The sequence below is a fragment of the Protopterus annectens genome, chromosome 2.part0 (assembly GCF_019279795.1).
Source record: "Protopterus annectens isolate FY-2018-M chromosome 2.part0, PAN1.0, whole genome shotgun sequence".
Taxonomy (NCBI): Eukaryota; Metazoa; Chordata; order Ceratodontiformes; family Protopteridae; genus Protopterus; species Protopterus annectens.
The window spans coordinates 1394103856-1394126870 of record NC_056728.1 but is presented as its reverse complement, the minus strand read 5'-3'; the positions used below and the strand labels follow the sequence as shown (position 1 = coordinate 1394126870).

At 41.2% G+C, this 23015-nt stretch overlaps 1 protein-coding gene across 1 annotated transcript in view; it reads left to right on the top strand.

The window, feature by feature from the left end:
* ELMOD2 (ELMO domain containing 2) overlaps nt 1-23015 on the top strand; it is a 909722-nt gene that overhangs the window by 284815 nt on the left and 601892 nt on the right. Inside the window, 1 exon segment of the mRNA XM_044061619.1 lies at nt 13506-13603. Within this exon segment, the coding sequence (XP_043917554.1) occupies nt 13506-13603 (98 nt within the window).

The following is a 23015-nucleotide window of genomic DNA, read 5'->3' as shown; positions in this document are numbered from 1 at the left end:
AGCAGGGTTAAGGAAAATAGGTAAAACGATGCTGGAATTTACTTGAGAAAACTGGTAAAGGAGCCAAGCTATTGGGAACAAATAAATAGAGAGGGAAAGTTAATGGAGTGAGATGAGACCAAGAAAATGTTTGGTCTGCATGTTAGAGAATGTTTTCCATAACAGGGATTGTTATCAGACTATAGACAAATTGAGAGGGATGGGGAAGTTGTAAGAGTGAAAGACCTGCTCTGGTAGAGTTTTTAGTCTAGAACAGAAGCAAAAGAGAAGATTAGTAGGGCATGATAACTTTAAGAATCAATCACAGGAGATTAGAAAAGATTGGGGAGAGATGCTGAAAAAGCAATTTACAATGGCACAATGGGAGGGTATATGTATGGATTCCAAATATGCAACAAAGTCCAGAAGACTTATGATTTTTGCTTAGAGGTGTTTGCATAGTTATTTTTATACCCAAAGCAGACTTCAAAGAATTTTTTCCTCAGGTAGAAAGCAAATATTGGAGGTGTGACTGGGAAGAAAGAGATAACTGGGAATATGTTTTTGGAAGTGTAATGAGTTGGCAGATTTTGAAAATTTTCCTACAGCATACTGTGACAGAAATATTGAGGGAGCAAGTGGCTGGGACACAGGATCTAAGTTGTCTAGACATAGTAAGGTCTTATTAAGGTTTATTCTAGTTGCTGCCAAAACAGCAGTTAGTAGAAAGTGGACGTCAAAATCTTAACCGACTGTATTTGAAGTATTGACTATTATAAATGAGGTAAAATTACTGAAAGTAGAATTTTTAGAAGAGGGGAGGAGTATATTACATAAATAAATGGAACTGGTGGGCACAATACAAGCAGAATAATTTTTAGGAGGAATGAGATTTAAGGAAAGCAGGAATTGAACAATTTATATAATGGACTGAATGACAGTTGTTATAAAGAAAGAAAACATACATGTAATGTATAATGTATATAAATGAAAAATATAACATAGTTTACTTTTTTATTAATGGATGATCTGTCTTAAGTGATGATCTTTTTTGACACCTTTATTAAATTGATTTTTTTGAGTGTTAGATATTTTTTGCTTGGACACACACACACACACACACACACACACACACACACACACGCACACACTTCTGGTGTCATGCTAGATTAGTGAGTGTTTAGCTGTGGTCAAATGAGAGCAGGGGTTAAGTGAGTTTCATCTATTGACTATCTCTTTGCCCACTTTTTGTATTCATTGTATAGTATAAGTATATCTCCGTCATCTGATCTGTAATGGAATGAAACACACACACACATATCAGTCACTCACTCTTTGCTAGTGAGAAACTACTTGATTTTCAGATACTTTCACACCCCCACCAAAAAAGTCACTTCTTATGTAATCATCTGTTTTCCGATTATGAAGAAAGTGAAAGACTTTATGGCCACAGCAATGCATTTCAGCTTGTTGCTCAGATATACAAATAGTTTCCTCCTTCTCCTTGTTTAACATGTTGTATCATTTATCATTCAGAAGTGTTTGTTTAAATGCCCAGTAGTGTCACTTGCTGTGTCTCCCCTCAAAAGATAGTCACTTTCTGTGTACCACTAATATTAGCTTATGATTAAGTCAAAAGTATGGCTAATGTAATATATTCCAACTTGGTGCTGATGAATGGACATGGACTTCTAACCCACAAGCTATTTCTGTGATCTTTTCACTGCAGTTTGCTTTCAGGTACAAAGCACCCTTTCCCTTGAGCAATCACCCTTGATTTGTAAGTGCAAAGAGGGTAAAATAAATAATATCAACAGTAAAAATTTGTCAGTTACTTCAGTCATTTGCACCCTTTCTCAATACCAGCCCCAGTCACTTTAATAAATAGAGAGTTTAAAAAAATAGATTTGATCTCTAAATTATGATGTGCCTTTGAGGCTACAATTAAGTGTATATTCATCTTAGAGTCTAACCAAATGGAAGAACGTGGGATTCTGTCCTGTGAGTTACGAGGATTGGCCCAATTTTGTTAGGTATGAAATTAAGTATGTGCCATAATGACAATGTTAAGAGCGGATCCCTTCTCAGTAATGACCCTGCCTCACCCTTCCACCTTGGCTGAGTATGTCTTGTATTTCTTATATGTGTATGAATATGATGTTTTCTTTAGTGGGACTACCTCATTAACTATTGGGGAATCTGTGTGATGCATTATAGGTTCAAAAGTAAGTGTTAGCCTTGTTGCCCTTGTGAGCCATTTTAAACCTATCCAATTTCCCTTTTTGTGCTCAAAATAAAAAATTCCATCTTGGTATAGCTTGGCCTTACCCACCCCATGGTCGATAATTATATAGTACCCCTAATGAGAGTAACTAGGATCATAGCATAGATAATTTGAAGGGGCCCATGCATGGAATATAGCATTTAGGTGCTGCCCCTATCCATTAGTAGTACAGAGGACAGTCCTGAGATAAATTTATAGAATAGGAGGAGGTGTTAAGCAGCCTTGAAAGGTTTTGGAGTGCCATGTAGTCCTAATGGCTTTGACCTTATTCTTGTAAATTACTGAAGCTACACCCACATCTTCACATCTGTCATTATTGTTATGTACATAACTTTCATTTCTTTTATAGTATTAAGGGCTTTGCCATCAAGGACAGTTGTAAACAAGTTTGCAGGTACTATAATCAGCTTCTTTGATGATCCAAATAACAAGCAATTGAAAATATCTGTTATGTTTGAAATTTGAGGTCAATATCTAATCGGTGATGGTCTGTAAATAGCTGATTGCAGTGTCATCTGCATCTATAAAAACATTAATGTCAGATAGACAGAGTGAGTGTATGTTAATAAATGTCAGTAGGGACCCTAACACAGTGACTAGTGTGGGATACTGTGGGTCATTGGAGCAAGGTGTGATAGTGCTTATTTTGTCTGTTTTATCATGTAGATAGTGAGTCAGTTTTGCCCTTTCTTTTCTGTGTACTTTTTTCCAGTCATTGCTTGCCAGTCATTACCCCCCCCCCCCACACACACACACCGATGAATCATATGTACTCCTAGTCATCATCCATAACTTTGCACCTCCTTGTGTTGCTTTTGGTAGGAGAACACTGACTGACTGGCTGGGACTGTCACTGAGGAGCCATGGAAGAGTTTGCCCCTGCTTGTGTTTTCCTTTTTCATGTCTCTTAGGGGGTGTAGAAAGATTCATGACTTTCTATCACATGAGATATTTCCTGATGCTTAATAGTGAAAAAAAAATGTTTGCTAAAAACAACTTTCAGCAAGTAACAAGAAAAGTTTTTTTTTGAGGGGGTCAAGTCTTCCTGCAGTATGGGGAGAGATCCTAAACCCTATCTTATGTATAACCAACTCCAAGGTTGCACAATATTGAAGAAAGTGGCTTTTAGTAAAATCTCCTTTGCACTGCTGTGAATTGGTGAAATGGCAGTCAAACTATCCTCACATTTCTGTGTGGAATGCCCTCATTCCCCTGCCAGTGACCTGAGGGCCTGGCTTCTCCCATCCCCAGAATGGGGCCATCTATGTTTTAGTACTGGACCCTACTTTTTTAAGGCTGGGGACCTATACAGCAACCCTACACCCCTTTGATCACATCATCTGAGTCAGATGATGTGTTATTAGTTGCTAATCCCTTCTCCTGGTGGCTGACATAAGCATTTACATTACCAAGGGTCTGCTACTCCCTGCCCCCTTACACATGTGTTCTGAACTACATGCAGCTAAGACTACCATCACCAGCTTGATATCACTATGCTTATATCCCCAGTCATGTGCATATCCATTACTTGCAAGCATCTGCTTGCTTGGTAGTAAATGCAACTGACCAGAACTATCACTTCATGCCATAGGATGTTTGAGTTGTTGTCAGACATTTACTTCCATCATTTCCCTGAACTGTTTTTCAAATCTTAATGTTACTGCTTGAAATTGAGTCTTTTGGGTGATAAGGCTGTATCTTTCTACATTACAGAACCATGCTTCCAGTGTTCCTCATTTTTCTGAAGGCATGTTATCACAGATTTTTATGAGTCTGATGAAAAACTGAGTCGGAGATTTATAAACAAATACTATGGTAGGCAGTTGCATCTCTTCCAAGATTGTAAAAATGACTAGTGAAAGAGCTGTGAGGTAATTTATTTATTTTATTTTACATTTGTTAACCGGGCTAGTCCAACTGGATATATTTCCATTTTCAGCAGAGGCCCGGGGAGAAAAGCTCCAACAATAACATACAAAAAAATTATCATGCACAAATATAAAAGAAAATTATGTTATAAATACTCAGAGAGCATTAGCAAAAATGTGTACTATTTATGCAACACACCATACAGAAAGATTATCATGCACAAATATAAAAGAAATTATGTTAAAATAATCAGAGAGCATTAGCTAAAAAGATTTATACTGTTTGTAAAGCACACTACCTAAAAGGATAAGATACGCTTACATTAAAACATGTGAGGTAGTTTACAGTCCATTCACAGTTTAATTCGTCTCCTAGTTGTAACAATAATTTAAGACAATTACTACTTCCTAAGGGGTAAGTAGTATTAATTGGCGAAGGGAGGCAGTATAAAGATAAGGTGATAGAGAAAGCAGAAGATTAGTCAGGGTAACAGCAAGGGCATAACCAGTGTGTTTTAAGATGTATCGAGCCTTTGTTTAAAGAGTGGAAAGGAGGAAAGTAAGGTTAGAGCAGATGGCAACAGGTTCCAATATTTCCCAGCGGTATTAGAGAACAGGGAGTCACCTGCCAAGTTATTAGATATGTTAATGCTAGCCAGTAGTTTAGTGGAAGAGCGTAAGGAATTGAGGTTTGTATAGGGGGTAATAAGGTTAGAAAGTACTGGTGTGTTGTTAGAATATCCTATGGACAGTGGTAAGTTGAGAAAGTATCAAAATGTTTTTTAGTTCAAGCCAGTCTAGCTGCTGAAGGTTCAGACAGTGATGAGTTCTAAATGGGTTCCTAGTGGCAAATCTGGCAATATTGTTATAGGAGTTGGCTAGTTTAGAGAGATTATTTTTCTTTAGGTTAGTATAAATGGGGGAAGCATAAAGAAGAGTTGAGATTAAATGGGAGTGGGCTATTGTAGTTCTGGCTGTTGATGTTAAGAAGGGTTTTATTCTATATAGGGAGCCCGATTTTCTATTTACGATTTTTATAGTGTTATTTATATGGTTATCAAAGGTAAGGTTATTGTCAGTTGTAATTCCGAACAGTTTAGTGGTAGAATCGGGGGTTATAAGGGTGCCATTATTCAATTTGATAGAGAAATTTACAGGAGGGGGCTTACTGTTAGGTGCGAAGAGTAAGAGCTTGGTTTCTTTGGCATTCAAAAGGAGGCAACATTTTAAGAACCAAGCCTCGACTGTGTTAAATACTGTTTGGGTTAGAGATTGTAGTTCGGATGTGGAGGTGGCAGAACATATGAGTGTGGAATCATCTGCATATTGTATGCAGGTAGCTTGAGGGATTGCTAAGTGAAGGTCATTGATGAATAATGAGAATAGAAGTGGACCTAGAATGGAGCCCTGTGGGACTCCAAGGGAGACTGCCATATGGGAAGAAAGTTTATTCTCCCAGAGGACTGCTTGTTGCCTGTTGTTAAGGTAGGACTTGAACCAGAGAACAGCCTTGGTGTCTAGAGAAAGGGATTCAAGAGTTTTTATGAGCAAGGGGTGGTTGACCATGTCAAAGGCTTTTGACAGATTTATAAAGAGTGCTGATGAGAGGATGTTGTTGTTACAGTTTTTATTGATGGAGTCGGTGAAAGATAGGAGAGCTGCGGTGGTACTGTGAAATGGCCTGAAGCCATGCTGACAGTTAGCTAGTATATTATGTTGGGTTAAGTGGTTTATTAGTTGATGGTGAATGCATTTTTCCATAACTTTTGCTAAGGGTGATAAGAGAGCTATGAGCCTGTAGTTGGAATAATCATTGGAGTTACTGCCTTTATGTAAGGGGATAATGTGGGGATTTTCCAGATATCAGGAATGGTTCCTTCATTTATGGTTCTGTTTATAAGGATGGATACATTATAAGCAACTGCTTTAGCTGCTTTTTGCAGGTATTCAGATGGAACTTGGTCAGCAGAGGGGGTACATGGCTTAAGTTTTTGGATGTACGAGGTAGCGATGGGTTGTATTTGGAATGTTGGGAGAGTATTAGGTAAAGTGGTAGGGAGATTAGAGTAGTTTGAGGAAAGTTGACAGGCTAGAGATTTTATGGTGTCTGTGAAGGAGATATTGAAGGCATTGGCAGTAATGGTGCTGGGTCCTTTCTGTGATGCATGTTGATTCATACATAGAAGACCATGTATTTTCTCTGTGGCCCTCCCTCATTGTCCTGTATCTGGATAACCTTTACACCTTTTAGCTGTTGCTGAATCAATGTTTAGTATAGGCAATTATAGAATTATACTCTTGTTTGCTGAATGTTTTTGTTTTGTTAAGTATTTTAATGTTTGCTTAGTGGATTGGGGTTAAACTGAGTGGTATTGGGACTGTATCCTCTTTACATTATGTATGTTGTCACAGCATGTGATAGTCGTAGGTGCATTTACCCAAGAGTACAGAAACTACTGAAACGTGTTAAGTTGGGGTATTGAGTAGAGGACATCACAGCAGTTACCTTCTGTAGAAGTTCTCCACATAGATCAGCCTTAATGGTAAGTACACATATTTGGAAAATGTCTCATACAACTTTATAGAAGCCAAGTTATGGGATAATAATTAGTAAGAAATTGCAAAACAGTTATGATTCCATTTGGTGTACTCTCTCTGTCTCTCCAGGGTTTGACAGCAGCATACGTTTTGCATATGGTAAACTGAGTACATGCTGCATTTCTTGTATATTAACAGTGCTGTTTCTTGTAGCTGTATATGTACAATGCCTGAGTAAGTGAATTTGAACTTACTGCACTATTTGCTTGAAAATAGTGTTCACATTCCTAACAGAATAAGTATATGCAGGCACAGTGAGTCTGACAGGCAAAAAGAGGAGTTAAATATTCTCATCTGATTGGGGCCTTCTGTTCTCCACCACACATCTTGTAATCCCCAAGAACAGTACTTCAATTTTTAAGTTAATGCAGTCCCAGAAGAGAATATTAAAACAAAAGGAGAGGATTTCTTTCTGTGAAATGATGATGAATCTTATGTAAAGCAGCTGCTGTAATGAAATTAGGTGTGGCACAGTATGCCTAAATCTAGATGTTAAGTTGTCCAATCTCGCCTTCGTTCTTGCTGGATGGGTTCAGAGTCGTTCCCAGGCTCTGACTCGGCCACTTACTATAGCTCGAGAGCTCTTTACTGGCTCGAGGCTACCCCTTATCCCAGAATGCCTAGCGCCTGCTACCCAGATCTCGTTTGCCGCTTTAGCTGCGAGGTTGCGATCAATACTGGCTCAGGCTTAGTATAATTTTGTCTCTTTTAAACTAAAATTTGTTGTAATTCTTCTTTGGTCGTAATTTGTAAGTTTCTTTTACTGTAAACCCCCTTATCTCATCCTTATGCTTTACTTTTGTACTGTGTTGGCCATCGCCCCTTAGTCGCTAGGCTTTTTGTTATTCCCTGAACTCGTTTAACTTAGAGTGCCCCCCCCCCAAGGACAGCCTTGTAAGTTAGAGGCTCTCCTTTAAGGTCTTTATTAATTTTTTGTTTTTTTGTTGTAGTTTGACTTTTACTAAAATGTCTAAGGAAGTTAAAACCTCTGGTTTTAAAAAGTGTGACTCATGCTATCAGAAGATGTCTCTGACAGATGGGCACACTAGTGTGTTTATTGCTTGGGGGCTCTGCACCTGCAGGACTCTTGTGCTGTTTGTCATGCCTTTAGTCCAAGCGTCCTGCAGGAGCAGAAAAACAAGCTTATCCTCTGTGGATTATTAAAACAGGATCCTCCGGCTAAAGTATCTCAGCCAGTGAAACCTTTGAAACCAGTCAAGCCATCGGCTCCATGTTCGGAACTGACCTGCGAGCTTGACAAACCAAGTGTGTCTGTGCCGGCTGGCACTGACAAGACTACCCCTCCATCGGCTCCAACCGTTACTTCGGAGCTGTTTTGGAGCCACAAAAGGGCTAGGTCTCCTTCTTTGGAGCCTATTTGCTCGGTGCCACAATCACCATTACTTCAAAGCAAGTCCAGTCATTGCTCATCTTCCTACTCCTCTCGATCCTCAAGGTTATCGGATCAGGATGTGGAGAGAGTGGTTAGTAGGTTGTTTAAGTCACAGGCCCTTGCTAAAATGCTTTCGAGCCCATCTCAACAGGCTTCAGCTCCATCCGCTTGGATTTGATTCCTCCTCCGACTATACTTAGTTCGGAGCCGGACGTCCATGGACACTCTGATAGTGGTTCATTCGGCTCCGATGACATCCTCATCGGCTCTGACTTTGGCACAGATTCCCTTGATTTTTCCTCCCATCGAGGTATCTGGGCACCAAAGCTCTCTCGTCGGCTCCGAGGGGGGGAAGTGGCATCGGACCCTTGTCCGACCCTGCTCTCCCTCTCGGAGCGTCGGCTCAGTTGAGCTTGGCCCCCACATCGGCCTCGGAGCCGTCGCCCTCGGTGCAGGGTGGTATTCCTGTCTCTTCGGAGTTGGAGCGCTCCTTGTGTCGAGACCGTGATGCTTTTGAGGTCATGCGGAGAGTGCTGTGCCCACAGACGGCTCCACTATCGGTTCCGTCCCCCTCGGTGCCTGTGACAACCTCTGCTCCTCCTCCAACCCCAAAGCATAGGGAACCTATGCCCCAGGACACGCCATTGGGTGAACCATCTTCTTTTGAAACCTCCCCAGAGCATTCTGAGCAGGCTCCCTGGAAGAAAAAGTGGAAGAGGAAGCACCTATACTCCCCTGAGTCTGTCACCTCAGATACAGACCTTGATGAATCGGAGGGGTCCCCAAGGTCCCCCTCTGAAGATGTTTCCTTTTCGGACATCCTTGAGATTCTCAGGCAGAGGCATAGCTGGACTTCCTTAGCCCTCTCTGAGGATGAGTCTGTATACCTGGAAGCATTTGGTTCCCGACCTTCCACCTCCTGGGTGTCTCTGCCTTTTGGATCCGCTCATGTCTGTAGTGTCTCGTAAGGCTTGGTCAGCTCCAGATTCCATGGAATCTGTCCCGAGGAAACCCAATAAATTCATCACAGCTCCCCAAGACAAATAATTCTTACCCAAAGATGTCCCAGTTGATGCCATGGTGGTAGCAGCAGCCACAAAGAGAGAGTTAGCTGAAGCCTCCTCATATGTCCATCCACCAAATAAAGACTCTCGTATGATAGACAGATATGGTAAGCGAATGTTTTCATCGGCCACCTTCTCCCTTAGGTCCCTGAATGATCTTTCCCATTTTACTAGGCTTCAGAGGGATCTCCTAAAAGAGCTTGGTGATACCCTACAAGATCCCACAGTTGAAGGAGCTTCAGCCAAGGTAGCTACCCAGCTTGCGACTCTTAATTCAGTAGTCAACTCCTCCATGAGGCTTATTTCATATGCAGCCGATGGAGCGAGTAGAGCTGCAGGAACAGGAGTAGCTCTTAAGCGACCTTCTTGGTTGCGGCTGTGTCAGTTTGCAGAACCTTTCAGAGCATCCTTCACCAATACCCCCTTTGATGGCTCCTCTCTCTTTGGGCCACAGGTGAAAGACACGCTTACCAGGTGCCAGCAGGATGGCAAGACGCTCTCTGATGTCGGAGTCCATTTTTCCATTCCTACCAGACCATACCCAAAAGGTCAGAAGGGTTGAAAGATGTGGTTTCGAAAATCCCAGGGACCCTTGCCTGATGCATGTGGTGAATTTTCCTCCAGGGGCAGAGGGGGAAATAATAACAATGGCAGACGTCGCCCTCGTGGCAGAGGGGGTCCGCAAAATCAGGGTGACAAAGATACATTCTCTTCCAAACTCTATGAACATCCCTAAAGGGATGCCCGACTGTTCAACTCTGGAGGCAGTCGGGGGAAGGCTTTCATTGTACCCAACCGCCTGGCAAAATATTACAAAAGACAAATGGGTACTAGCCATTATGTCCGGAGGTTACAAGATTCCCTTTCATCAACCCCCTTTTGTTTCAAAAAAATCCATCCCAGGTGATCCACCCAATCTAAGGGATCAGGCAGTCACAGAAGTTTCAAGACTGCTAGAAAAAAGAGCCATCCAGGAAGTCCCCGCCGACCAAGTAGGATCCAGAACTTATTCAAGATTCTTTTTAGTGCCCAAAAAGACAGGAGACTGGAGATCAATTCTGGATCTCAGCAGGTTAAACAAATCTGTACAAAAAGAAAAGTTCCGGATGGTAACACTGCAGTCCATTCTCCCCTTTCTGGGTCAGGACAATTGGATGTGCTCCATAGATCTTCAGGATGTGTGCTATCATATAAAAATGAACAGACGGTCCAGGAGATTTCTATGCTTCCAGCTAGGGGGCAGTCATTACCAATTCAGAGCTCTTCCCTTTGGTCTCACCACAGTCCCCAGGGTGTTCACCAAATGCATGGCAGTAGTCACAGCTCGCCTGAGACATCAAGGATTCCAGGTGTTTCCTTATCTGGATGACTGGCTTCTCACTGCTACCACCAGGCAACAACTTATAGAAGCACAAGATTTCACCATCACATCCTGTGCTCAACTTGGCATCCCAATAAACTTTGAAAAATCTGCCTTGTTGCCCTGTCAGTCTATTACATACATAGGAGCAGAGCTAAACACAAGAAAAAATATTGTAAAATTGCCTCAGGAAAGAGTTTCCATTATTCGAAAACAGGTGTCACTTCTCCTGAGGAGCAAAAGAATTCAAGTCAAATATGTTCTTCAAGTTCTAGGGTCCATGACAGCAGCCATTCTTCTAGTCCCCTTAACACGCTTTCACATGAGAATCCTTCAGTAGCTTCTTTTCACACAATGGTCCTTCCAGGAATTACCCATGTTTCACATGATGCTAATTACGGAATCTTGCAAAAGACACCTTTCCTGGTGGATGGTCTCTCCACTAGTTTCTCAGGGGAGACCTTTCATGGAACCCCATTAGGTCGCCACAGTGACCACAAACGCTTCCCTGATAGGGTGGGGGTGGGCATTATCTAGGGAAGACAGTCCAAGGCACTTGGCAACCACATGAGTACCACTTGCACATCAACGTCCTGGAGATGAGAGTGGTGCTCCTAGAGTTGCAAGCTTTTCAAGACTCTCTCCCTGCTGGGACTATTGCAGTACAGACGGACAGTATGTCAGTGGTTTGGTACATCAACAAACAGGTCAGAACCAGGTCTTACCCCTTGTGCCGAGAGGCCCTCGGACTGTGGCAATGAGTGATTTCCACCCAACATTTTCTGATAGCAACACATATCCGTGGGACATCCAACGTAATAGCAGACAGGCTCAGCAGGGCTATCCTCATGCCTCATGAGTGGTCTCTAAAACAGGAAATTGTGGATCTCATTTTCTGCAAATGGGGCCAGCCTTACTGCGATCTCTTTGCCTCTCCCCTCAACAACAAATACAGCAGCTTCTTCTCTCTTGTTCCTCCTCCAGGTCAGACACCCAGGGATGCTCTAGTACACGATTGGCCTCAGGGACGCCTTTATGCATTTCCCCCTTCCCCATAATTCCAAAAGTCATTCAGAAAGCAAAATCGTTGGGTTGCAAAATGATCCTCATTGCCCCCTATTGGCCTTGACAGATTTGGTTTCCTTTCCTTCACCCCCACCTTCTAGCCCAGCCTTGGATTCTGAACCCAGTACCGGACCTCTTGATTCATCAGTCAGGCAGGCTACACCAATCCCTCCAATCTCTCAAGCTCACAGCTAGGTTACTCCACTTCCAATCCTAGCCAGGCTCCCCAATATTTCCCCAGCAGTGCGTTATATTATTGTTTCCTCCCATAAGACAAATACAAGGAAAGTCAATGCTAGCAAATGGAAAAGATTCTCTTACTGGGCAGAATCCAGGAATTTAGATCCTTTTACAGCTCCTGTACATGAGATTTTGGATTTCCTAGCAGAACTGTTTCGTTCTGGTGCAGCGGCTGCTACCATCAGAGTACAACTGGCTGCCATTTCAAATTTTCATGTTGGAGTTTCTAATTCCAGCATAATGTCTCACAAACTCTGTAAGGCCTTCATGAGAGGTACATCTCTACTTAGACCCCCAGTGAGAGAGCCACTTCCACCTTGGGATCTCATTTTGGTTCTTGCCTCCTTGATACTGCCACCCTTTGAACCAGCAGCATCATGTTCCTTGAAGTTTCTCTCTTGGAAAACTTTTTTCTTAGTTGCTATTACTTCTGCCAGATGTGTTTCAGAACTTCATGCACTATGTGTTTGCCCTCCATACCTAGTTTTTCACAAAGACAGGGTTTCCCTGAGAACTAACCCATCTTTTCTACCTAAAGTTTGTTCAGACCACAGTTTTAATCAATCCATTGAACTCCCTGTTTTTTTCCCTAATCATTCCAACAAGGCAGAATACAGATTACACCAAATGGATGTGCATAGACAACTGCGTTTCTATCTCCATAGAACTAAAGAAATGAGAAAATCAGATCAGTTCCTTTCATTTGCTAACAACAAACAAGGCCTTCCATTTTCTAAAATAACATTGTCAAAATGGTTATTGGACACCATAGTCCATATTTACCACTTGCGACAAAAAGATCTTCCAACAAAACCCAAAGGTCATTCAACCAGGTCAGTAGCTACTTTTTAGTAGCATTTCAATCTAGATTGCCCATAGTTTCAATTTGTGCAGCAGCTACTTGGGCAGGTCCTCATACATTCATTTCTCATTACAAAATAGATGTGATCTCCCAGGGCAGAGCTTCCTTTGGTTCCACGGTTCTGAAGAGTCTGTTCCAATGAGCCACCCAGGATTGAGGTGCAAGGGACGCTGTCCCATCTAGCAAGAATGAAGGCGAGCTTGGACAACTTAATATAAAGAAGTTGTGTACCTACCATATAACGTACCATGTTAGTTGTCCTTCATCTCACCTTCCTTTTTGCGTCCCTCCCTCCATCCCCCTTTCTCGAGGATTGAGAGGAGTTTCTCAATACTTTCACTGGCTAATTTGTTTTTTTATTAGTTGCTTCTCAACCAAACCATGACAATTAACTGTATAGCCGGGTTTATTAATGAATTATCTTCTATAATTATGTCTGGTGTGAGCTATCTCAAACGAGATCTGGGTAGCTGGCGTTGGGCATTCTGGGATAAGGGGTAGCCTCGAGCCAGTAAAGAGCTCTCGAGCTATAGTATGTAACCCAGTCAGAGCCGAGGATCGGCTCTGACCCCATCCAACAAGAAGAAGGAAGGCAAGATGAAGAACAACTAACATGGAACGTTATGGTAGGTCCATAACTTTTTTTTTTACTCATTCATTCTTTTGAATGTTGTATTTTAATCTCAGATTCTGTTCAGTGTATGATGTCTTTCCTGTTAGTAGTTTTTTTTTTTGTCTCTATCTTTCAGGTTTTTACTTTGTCACATTTTCAATTATGTATTTTTAAACTAGGATTTACAAAAGACATTAGATCCTGATGTGGACAAAATAGAGACAGCAGTAACTCGTATTACACAAGAGAAAAAAATAAATTTCCAGAAGTATCCGCAGTAAGTATAAAAGCATTATGTTGTTTTAGCTATTTTAAGCTGTTATCTGTTGTAGAATTTCAATATGTTTGTCATATTGATCACTGCTGCAGTAGCCTTAGCTATGTGTGTTGTATCATGCCAAAGATGTAACAGCCAGGCAGTGTCCAAAGCTTCAGGGCAGCTTCTGCACACCCAAAGTCTCAGGCAGCTAACTAAAAGAAAAGTTTGGGCGCAAAGCCCTTCAGAGCTGTACAGCCGCAGAAGAATATGCTGTTCTGAGGCTTTCAAGGATCGACTGCTATGCTTTGGGGGGAAAAAAAAACCTTCCGTTTTCTTTATTTTGTTCTTGTTTTATAACTTTCCTGAATGTTTTATTACTTTCCTCTTCAGGAAAGTTATTTTAAAGCTAGGAATATTGTGTTTTAATGGACTGTCTCAAGACTGTGATGTACTTTTAAAATGGAATGCTTGTTTTTTCTTTTAGTTTAAAAGTGGTGTAAAGTAACTGAAAACTTTTTTTTCTGTGAAGATGGGGCTGACATAGTGTTTTAAAGTGTTCTTCACTGTGTTTTTTTTGTCAGAAAAAGTAACTTTTGTAGTCTGGTAGTGTTTATCGGCAATGTATGTTTTTCCTGGGAAAGAGGCACTTTTTTGGCTTGACCATGGAGCAGACTACCAGTTCCACAGTTGGTCCTTCTTCCAACTGCAAAAAAAAAAAAAAAAAAAAAAAAGCAAACAGCCTTTGTTAGCAAAGGCTAGCAGTTTCCCTAAACTGCAGGTGGGTGACTCTACTGTGGGCATTTGTTCTACCACAGACTACTCATATTTTAACCCAGATATCTCTAGAATAGCATATACAGCCACTGTGGACTGGGTGTTGGCTAAGTCCTCTGTGGCTGCTGGGGTCCCCTCAGCAGACAAGGGAGAGCCACTCTTGTTAGTCTTGGGAGAGGGAACAGGGGAGGTTTTTCTGTTGTGTCAGAATGCTGTCCATCCCTGAGGAAGCTACTGCTGTCATTAGTAACAACGCTGGCCCCATTTTTCCTGTCAAAAACGTAACAGAAAACCAAGCATTTGTCTACTCATCCTTACTTTTCTTTGGCTAGGAGTCTGGCTAAGGATTTAATTCAGGCTATTGATCCTTCTTATAAAGCATTTTGGTAAAAGAAAGAGGGCTTCCCCTTTTCCTGAAGAGATTCAACATCTTGAATCTAAACAGGAAGATGCATGGGTGGATACAGTTTTTTTTCCCTTGGATTTCTGAGTCAGACTCAGCGGAAAGCTTGGTTTCTGATTTTCTCTGTGGGGTTTCTCTTTCTGTGAGGCTATAGCTAGAATAGAATACATGTTTTCAATGGAAGGTTACTGAGGTTTCTCAGTCCCTCAGAAAATACTATGAGCTGTTACAGAAGGATTTTCCAGCTCCTACACACATTCTTCCTGTTGCTTTAGAGGATGCACTGCCTGCAGTTTTCCAGATAGTCAGCCATCTGTTCCTAAAAAGGCAGGCAGAATGTACAAAGTTCCTCCGTCTTGAGATTTTTATGCTGTATTCCCAAAACTGATGCAGCGGCCATAGCTCTAGTTGACCCCATAGGTAAACACCTAGTCAGTTCCAACCCTACTCTTTCTGATAAGGATGGGGAAATTATTGATAGTATGGGTTATATATATATATATATATATATATATATATATATATATATATATTGGTTTTCAGAATTTTGAATTGATAGGCTCATATGTTGAAGTTTGAGGAATGTTTTATCATCAGTTTCTTCTTGTGATGGAAAATCTGCTGTAAATTACTTGGTTTCTCCTATTGCACAGGTCACTACTCATTGTTTACAGTGCGTGTATGACTCTGTTGATACGTTTTTACACAAGTGTGGTCACTGGTACTGTTTTGAGGAGGTTTGCATGGCTGCTTTCTCAGAACCTCCCAGATGATATTAAAAATTAGATTTTAAATTCTCCCTTGGATAGAGATTTAATGTTTGGCCCCTATGATGCAGAAGTAATCAAAAGTGTGATGAAATGGGCAAGCTGATCCAGGGAATCTGTTAAGATTTTTCAAACTTCCTTTTCCAAATTTTTCAAGGGTTTTTTTATTTCTTCATCCAGTTTTTGCAAAAAAGCAGAATAAAGTCTCAACAAAATACAGGTACCGACATTTAAGAAGAAATAGCAAGGGGGCACAAAAAAGAAGTCTCGGACCTCCCAACACCAAGGAAAGTCCATCAGGTCTGAATGACTGTGCAAGAGACCTTATTACACCCCATCCACTCTGACAACCTTTTTCTTCCAGTAGGTCTGACACTCTATTTTTCAATTTGGCAACAGATGGTTTTAGACAAATGTGTTTTGAAAATCATTCATCCATGTTGCAGATGGCAGAGGGAGGAAAGTCCTACTTTCCTGGGAGGTCATTCCTCATCTTCCATAGCAGACCCTTCTGTTTCCAACTGTTCTTCATTACATGCTCTCCCAAGTAGTGATAGAGCAGGCTCCTCCTTCCCAGGTTTGGAAAGGTTTTTATTCAAGGATGTTCTTAGTGTCAAAGGAAGAAACTTCTTGGAGACCAGTTCTGGATCTTTTTTTCCTTAACCTGTTTGCGATAGTGCCCAAATTCAGAATGATGTCACTTCACAACCTGTTACTTTTTTCTTCCTCTTTCTAGTTTCCTGGTGACAGACTTAAAAGATGCTTATCGCATCCCTGTTCATCCAGACTTCAGGCGTTTCATAAGGTTTGTGTGTCTGGATCCCATTATCACTTCTCTGTTTTACCCTTTAGGCTGTCCATTGCACAAGTAGTGTTAACAAAGTGTCTAACTCTAGTTATAACTCATTGCAGACTACAAGGTATCCAGATTTTTCCAGATTTAGATGACTTTTTTATTTCTGCTGAGTCTGCAGAAAAGTTTCAGTAATCTCTCTTTCACGTAATATATCTCTTACACAATCTGGGATTGCAAGAGAAGATTCAGAAGTCTTTCTTTACTCCTTCAAACAGGATTGTATTCTTGGGATGTCAACTAGACTTCTCAGTTCAAAGAGCTTTGCTTCCACAGGAAAAAAATTGATCTGTGTTTTGATCTGTTTCTAAGGTTTTCACTCAGACTTCGATCACTGCGTGGGAATACCTCAGGATTTCGGGTCTTATGGCTTCTGTGATTCTCATGATACCCCTACCAAGACTCAACATGAGAAGGATACAGTGTTGTCTGAAATATCTTTGGTCCTAGCATCAACAGTTTATTTTTTCAAATCCCATTCTGTCGTTTGGCAGAAGAGAATTTTTTGGGTGGAGACAATAGATATCCTTAAATTTGTTTCTCCTCTTCTCCCCCCTTGCTGCAAAGCAGTCAATCACCCCAACACCTGGCACTTTAGTTGAAAAGCAGTTTCAGGAAGGATAAAGGTTCAGGGGTGTGGGACACCAAGGATAGATACAAGTAGATAAACATCAGGGAGATGCTCTTCCTGATCAATAAACCCAACCCTCTGAGCAATCTCTGGTCCATGTGACCTCTTCAAGTTGTTACAGACAATACCACAGTCATGTGGTATGTCAGCAAGCAAGGGGGAACCAGGTTGTATACCCTATGCAGACTAGCTGTGTCATGTTGGGATATAGCTAAACAGCACAGTCTCACTGTACAGACATCCTACATGCTGTCATATCAAAATTGTGTGACAGATAATGTAAGCAGGACCAGGACAGACCCTCACAAATGGAAACTAGATCAGTGGGTCTTCCAAGATCAACCCATCTGTGGGGAGTTCCTCAAGTAGATCTCTTTGCCTCCTCCTGAAAAAACAACCGGCAAGATTCAGTTCCAGGACCCCATGCAAGAAGCCCTGGAAGACCGATTTCTTTTCTTTGGACAGGAATGTTCCTCTATGCTTTTCCACTCTTTCCACTAATGTCTAGGGTACTTTTGAAGATTCAGAAGGAATCCTGCAAGATCATTGTGGCGACTCCCTGGTCCAGGTAACAGTGGTTCTTCCTTTTTTTGGAAATGACCAGGGGCAATTACAACAAGCTTCCTCACAGACTGGGTCTACTCACATAATAACAGAGGTATTTGATACACCCCACCATCAATCCACTTCAACTGACTGCCTGGATGGCAGGGCCTTAACTCCTTTTAGGCACGTGTTTACTGAAGATGTACAGTAGGTACTAATGGAGGCAAGAAAGCTTGCTACTAGAAAATCATACATTAGCCAATAGAAAAGTTTTTTTAGTTGATACCAGTAACATAACCCCATTCAGGACTTATTTTACAATATTTGTGTGGGTTACTATCCTATGGTCTTTCTTATTCCTCTGTCAAGGTTCATTTATTGTCCATTTCAGGTTGTCTGTCCATGGATCATCCTCTTTCAGTGCAGTCTCATGTCAAAACATTTTTGAAAGGGGGCTTGCATAAGAGACCTCCAAGAAAACCAGTGGTCCTTCCTTGGGATCTTAATTTTGTGTTAGAGAAGCTATCACTTGCTCCATTTGAACAGCTAATCTAGCTGACTTGAGGTTCTTAACATGGAAAATAGTTTTGCTGATTGTTCTGACCTCTGCAAGAGGGGTATCTTGAGTTGCAAGCTCTTATGATGAGTCAGCCTGGTCTTATTTTCCATAGAGGTGGGATTTCTGTGAAAACTAGTCTTTATTTTATGCCTAAAGCGGTATCCAAGTGTACTTTAAGCCAAGCTGTCAATCTCCCTGTTTTCTTTCCCAAACCTAAAAATGGGGTAGAAAGGATACTCTGTACCTCGGAAGTCCACAGACAGCTCATATACTCTCTTGATAAAACTAAATCTTTCAGATCTTCGGATCAGTTATTCATTTCTTGTAAAGATAAGAAAGGATAACCTGTGTCAAAACAAACTGTTTCCAGGTGGTTGGCTTAAAGCTTTATATTACCTTTTGTTATACTCACCATAACAAAACTCTTTAGGCAGGGTTATGCCCGCTCTTAAAAGAGAGTTGAATTCTGGAAGTATTCTAGAAGCTGCTGTTTGATCCTCTGTACGTACTTTTACAAAGCACTATAAGCTTGATTCCTTCTGTAGGTCTAGATCAAGCTTTCTTACGACCATTCTCCAGAAGTTCCTGGACTCTTCTCCTTCTGCCTCCCAAATGTAGTTAGCTAAGGTAGTCTACCCATATAGCTAAGGCTAGTGCAGCAGTGATCAATATGCTCAATGTAGTACAGCTGTGTAAGGAAACTTACCGTGACAGTAGATATTTGAATGATCACTGTGACAGTATCTGCTTCCTCCCTCCACCCCCCCCCCCCGTTTTGTGGTATGTTTTTTTTTTGCCAGCGTGTGGATATTTGTTTGTTTGTTGTTCCTGGCATTGTCCCTTCAGGGCTCATCCTCCCTCTCTCTGTGGGCAGGAAAATCTGTTAAGGGTTTTGTGCCCAAACTTGTCTTTCAGTCTGCTCAGCTCAAGTTGAATAACAGTTTGGGTGTGTGGAAGGTGCCATGAAGTTTTGGAAGTTGGTTGGATTTTATATCCTTGGCAGGATGTAACCCATAGCTAAGGCTACTGCAGCAGCGTCATTCAGACATCTACTGTTACAGTAAGTTAATTGTACAGTTGCACTTCTGTGCTGAAAGTGTTCAACTTTATGTAATGAAGTATTGATGTAAGAAAGTACTTTTAATCATGGAAAAGTAATCTTACTGTACATATGCTTGGGCATAAGGGCAGGGAATGGGTAGGGACTAAAAAGAGGGGAAAAAAAGTTGTGACTGCAAGTATGATGCTAAATTGAGTTGTCTGTCTTCTTACAGGTAGCAAGAAGAAAATTATTGGATTAGGTCAGTGTTGGGTCAGGAGTGACTTCCAGCATCTAAGATCAAGGAAAGGGACCAGTGGCAAACCTATGGTCTTTTGTATAGGGGTCAAAAAACTACTCAAAAAAAATATGTGCGGCCGGCTGTTATGGTCCTCCAACATTTCCACACCTAAGAATCCATGAGTGAATTAGAAGAAACTATGTAGCATTAAAGAGCATTATAGGTACTATGTCAGAGAACATATCATAAATGAATGTTAACCATGACATGCTATATTACTCTGCTATGACTAGTATGTACATTTTTTTAGATATTAGAATGTGGAAGGTTATAGCAATTATAATTAGTATTTCTTAGGCTGGACATAGGATATGAAAGAATCAAGAATATTCTGAGACATTGGCTGTTCAATTCATCTGAGAGGTGATGGCATGTCATTCTTTTACTTTCAGGTTACAAAGTATGACACCAACCTTACGTCACAAAACTGCTGTGGTTTCACACACAGCTACTATGATAAACTCCAAAGTGCAATACTGTCACAAATGTACACTGTAATGCACTAGTCATTACTGTATTCTTTTCAAGGAAAATTCAACTTTATATGATTTAGAGGAGTATTGTGAAGTGCTGTTGACCCTGTGTGAGGGATAGTGAGTTCACTGTTCCATGTGTTTTAGTACATCCCACACTGTGCATCTATCAGTTATTGTGTCCCACCATGAGTACCTGAAGGTTGGGTGGTAAATGAAAGTATGAAGTAATCTAGTATGAGAAAGTCCATCCTCTCATCTATGGTAGGGATGCCACTAGGCAGCTCAGCATTTAAAACGTTTCCATGCTGCTAGCTTCTCCTCTTTTTCCTATAATGCTCTGTATATAAAAAAAAAAAAAAAAAAAAAAAAAAAGCTTCCTATACAGATCTATTTTGCCATGCAAAAGATTGAAACATCACTGACGCAGTTTCAGGTTGTTTTTCAGAAATTGCTTGATTTGTTTAAAAATTCTCATGGGTCATTCTTAAATGTGATTACGTTATCTGTTTTTAGCTTACACTCATCTTTGAGGTCAGATCATTAAATTTGTTTGCCTATTTTTCAACATTTTTGTTGTACAAAAGGCCCCCTACAAAGGCATTTAGCATTTTCTCATCTTGCCCTTATTGTTTTTGATCTGCTACTGTGTTGTTGTGGTTGTTTGTATGTTAATGTTATCTGTTTTCTTTACTAGTGTGTTGAGCAGTTTTCTGTTTGAAAATGATTAAAAGTGCTTATTTAAGGTGGAGAGTAAAGCTTTCAAAAATGCAAAGAAAAGAAAAAAACATTCACTCTCTACATTATGCAGAGGTGAAGAATATTTTTTCTGTTGCTTGCTATATATATATATATATATATATATATATATATATATATATATATATATATTTGTAAGGCGTTTGCACCTTTTGCTATCAGAAATAGAAGTAAATTAAGTTGTTCAGAGTAGAAAAATGTTTTGCACCTACTGCCAAAAGAGGTTTGACTTCAGTCACAACCTTTGAGTTAACAGTGGGGTTTAACCCATGGATGGCCTTTCATTTCACTGTTGCAGTGTTCATTACATTAGGGATCCCCTGCCAAGGGCAGCCTGACGTCTGGCCAGTATTCCAAAGTCTTAGGTTGCTTTAATGTATGCTGTATGTTGCCATACATTGCTCATTCTACCCATAAGCAAGGACTGCAGCAAGGTGAGATGAAGAACATAGTACTGAACTTCTGTGCCATCAGTCCGAATGATATCTTTTGATCATCGGTCTGAACACCCATTCCATTGCTGATACTCCAGACTGCTGCAGGTTAGTGCCCCGTTGGGTTCTGTTTTTACTTATCTTTCTTTTATATTTTTGCTTTTGGGGCAGAAAAGACTGAGGATGGCGTCGGTCATGCGCTTTTTAACACTGGCGGCTCTGATATCAGATCTGGCGCATGACGCTTGACCGACGTCCTATCTTTGGTATTAGACCCGGACAGCGGAACAGACATATACCCATAGAGGACTGCAGCAATATGGATCTCATGAACATTTACATTAGGTACGTAAACTTTCATGTCATCCAAGAAGGGTAAATCCAGGTGTGGGAGACAGATTCCCCATAATGACCGCAATGAACAATGTATGTTATGCCTTGGCACCTCTCTCAACCATATGTCCTGTTAAATCTGTCAGTCCTTTCTACCTAAGATTCTTCTACTCTCTTCTCTGGCACTTTATTTGAAAATTAGTGCCTTAAGCTCCTTGCAAAGGACACAATGGAGGGAACTTCCTGCCCCGAAGGCAGCTGTCAGTGAAAAAGGCCAAGAAGCCTTGGCCGGAATCTTCTGTTTTTCGGCCTCCGCTGGACATCTCTCCTAAGGTGAGTGACTGAGGTCTGCCCGGCTTTATTGTTGGATTCCTCTGCCATGACCAGGTTAGAAACTGTCAGGATCCAACTTTAAGCAAGTCAGAGGAGGCATTGTATACATCCACTTTGGACATTCAGTGGAAAACCACGGCCAATTCTCTGAGAGGCCTAGGGGTGTTCCACAAATATTAGTCAGAGAAGTCCCTACTACCATAATTGAATGTCATCCTAGGTCAGAGCCTTCCAAATTTTATAAGGCAGATGTACCATTAAAAAAAAGCAAAAGACTAAACATATTACTCCTGAGGATCCAGAGAGTGAATGGCAGTCTTCATTCAGGGCTTGTTTAGTGCTGTGCTGGCAGTAAACCTCCTAATGGAGTTTCTGTTCCTCTGTTCCGGCCAACCCCCCCCCCCCCCCCCGGTCCTTTACTCCTCCTAAAAGACCCAGGGAACAGGATTCCTTTGAGGAGGAAATGGATCTGGACAAAGAATCCCTTGCTTACTCTTCTCGGATTCCCTCTCCATTGGCTTATGGATCAGAAGAAGAGGAATCTACCAGTCCTAATATTCACTTTGAAGAGATTTCTTTTGGGGACATGATCTCCAGGATGATGGAGTTATTTGATTGTGCTCAGGTTTCTGAGGTACACGAAAGGTATTTATAGTTGCTGCAGATGGATTCTCCTAGGCCTTCAGCTATTCCTCCTGTTTCGGCTACATTGTTGGATGAATTTTCTAATGCTTCTAAGGCTCCAGACTCTCAACCCTCTGCTGCTAAGAAACCTGATAGATTCTTTAGGGTGCCTGAAGGCTGTAAATGTTTGTACAAGTGTCCTGCTGACCCCTTGGTGGAGTCTGTAGCTTCTGACAAGTCCTGTTAGTTGCTTCCTTCCCCAAGTTACTGCTCTCTGATAAAGATAGTAGGACCATGGAAAAGCTAGGCAAAAAAGTTTATACCTCTACTACCTTGGATTTTAGGGCTATTAATTATCAGATGCATATTTCCAGTTATTTGATGGCTCTCCTATCCAAGGACAGTCAGGTTATTTCTGATCTTCATGTCTCTGAGAGTAAGTCCTCTGCCCTTTCCCTGATGTTCTTCGTGTTTCACTGTTGCAGTCATCACATTTGGGTTATCCTGCCCGGGTAGCCCTCGGGCGGCCCAAATACCAGAAATGTAGTATTTCTGCATCGGTTGCTGTTGCTTGAGGAGTGACGTCAGGTCATCAGTGGTA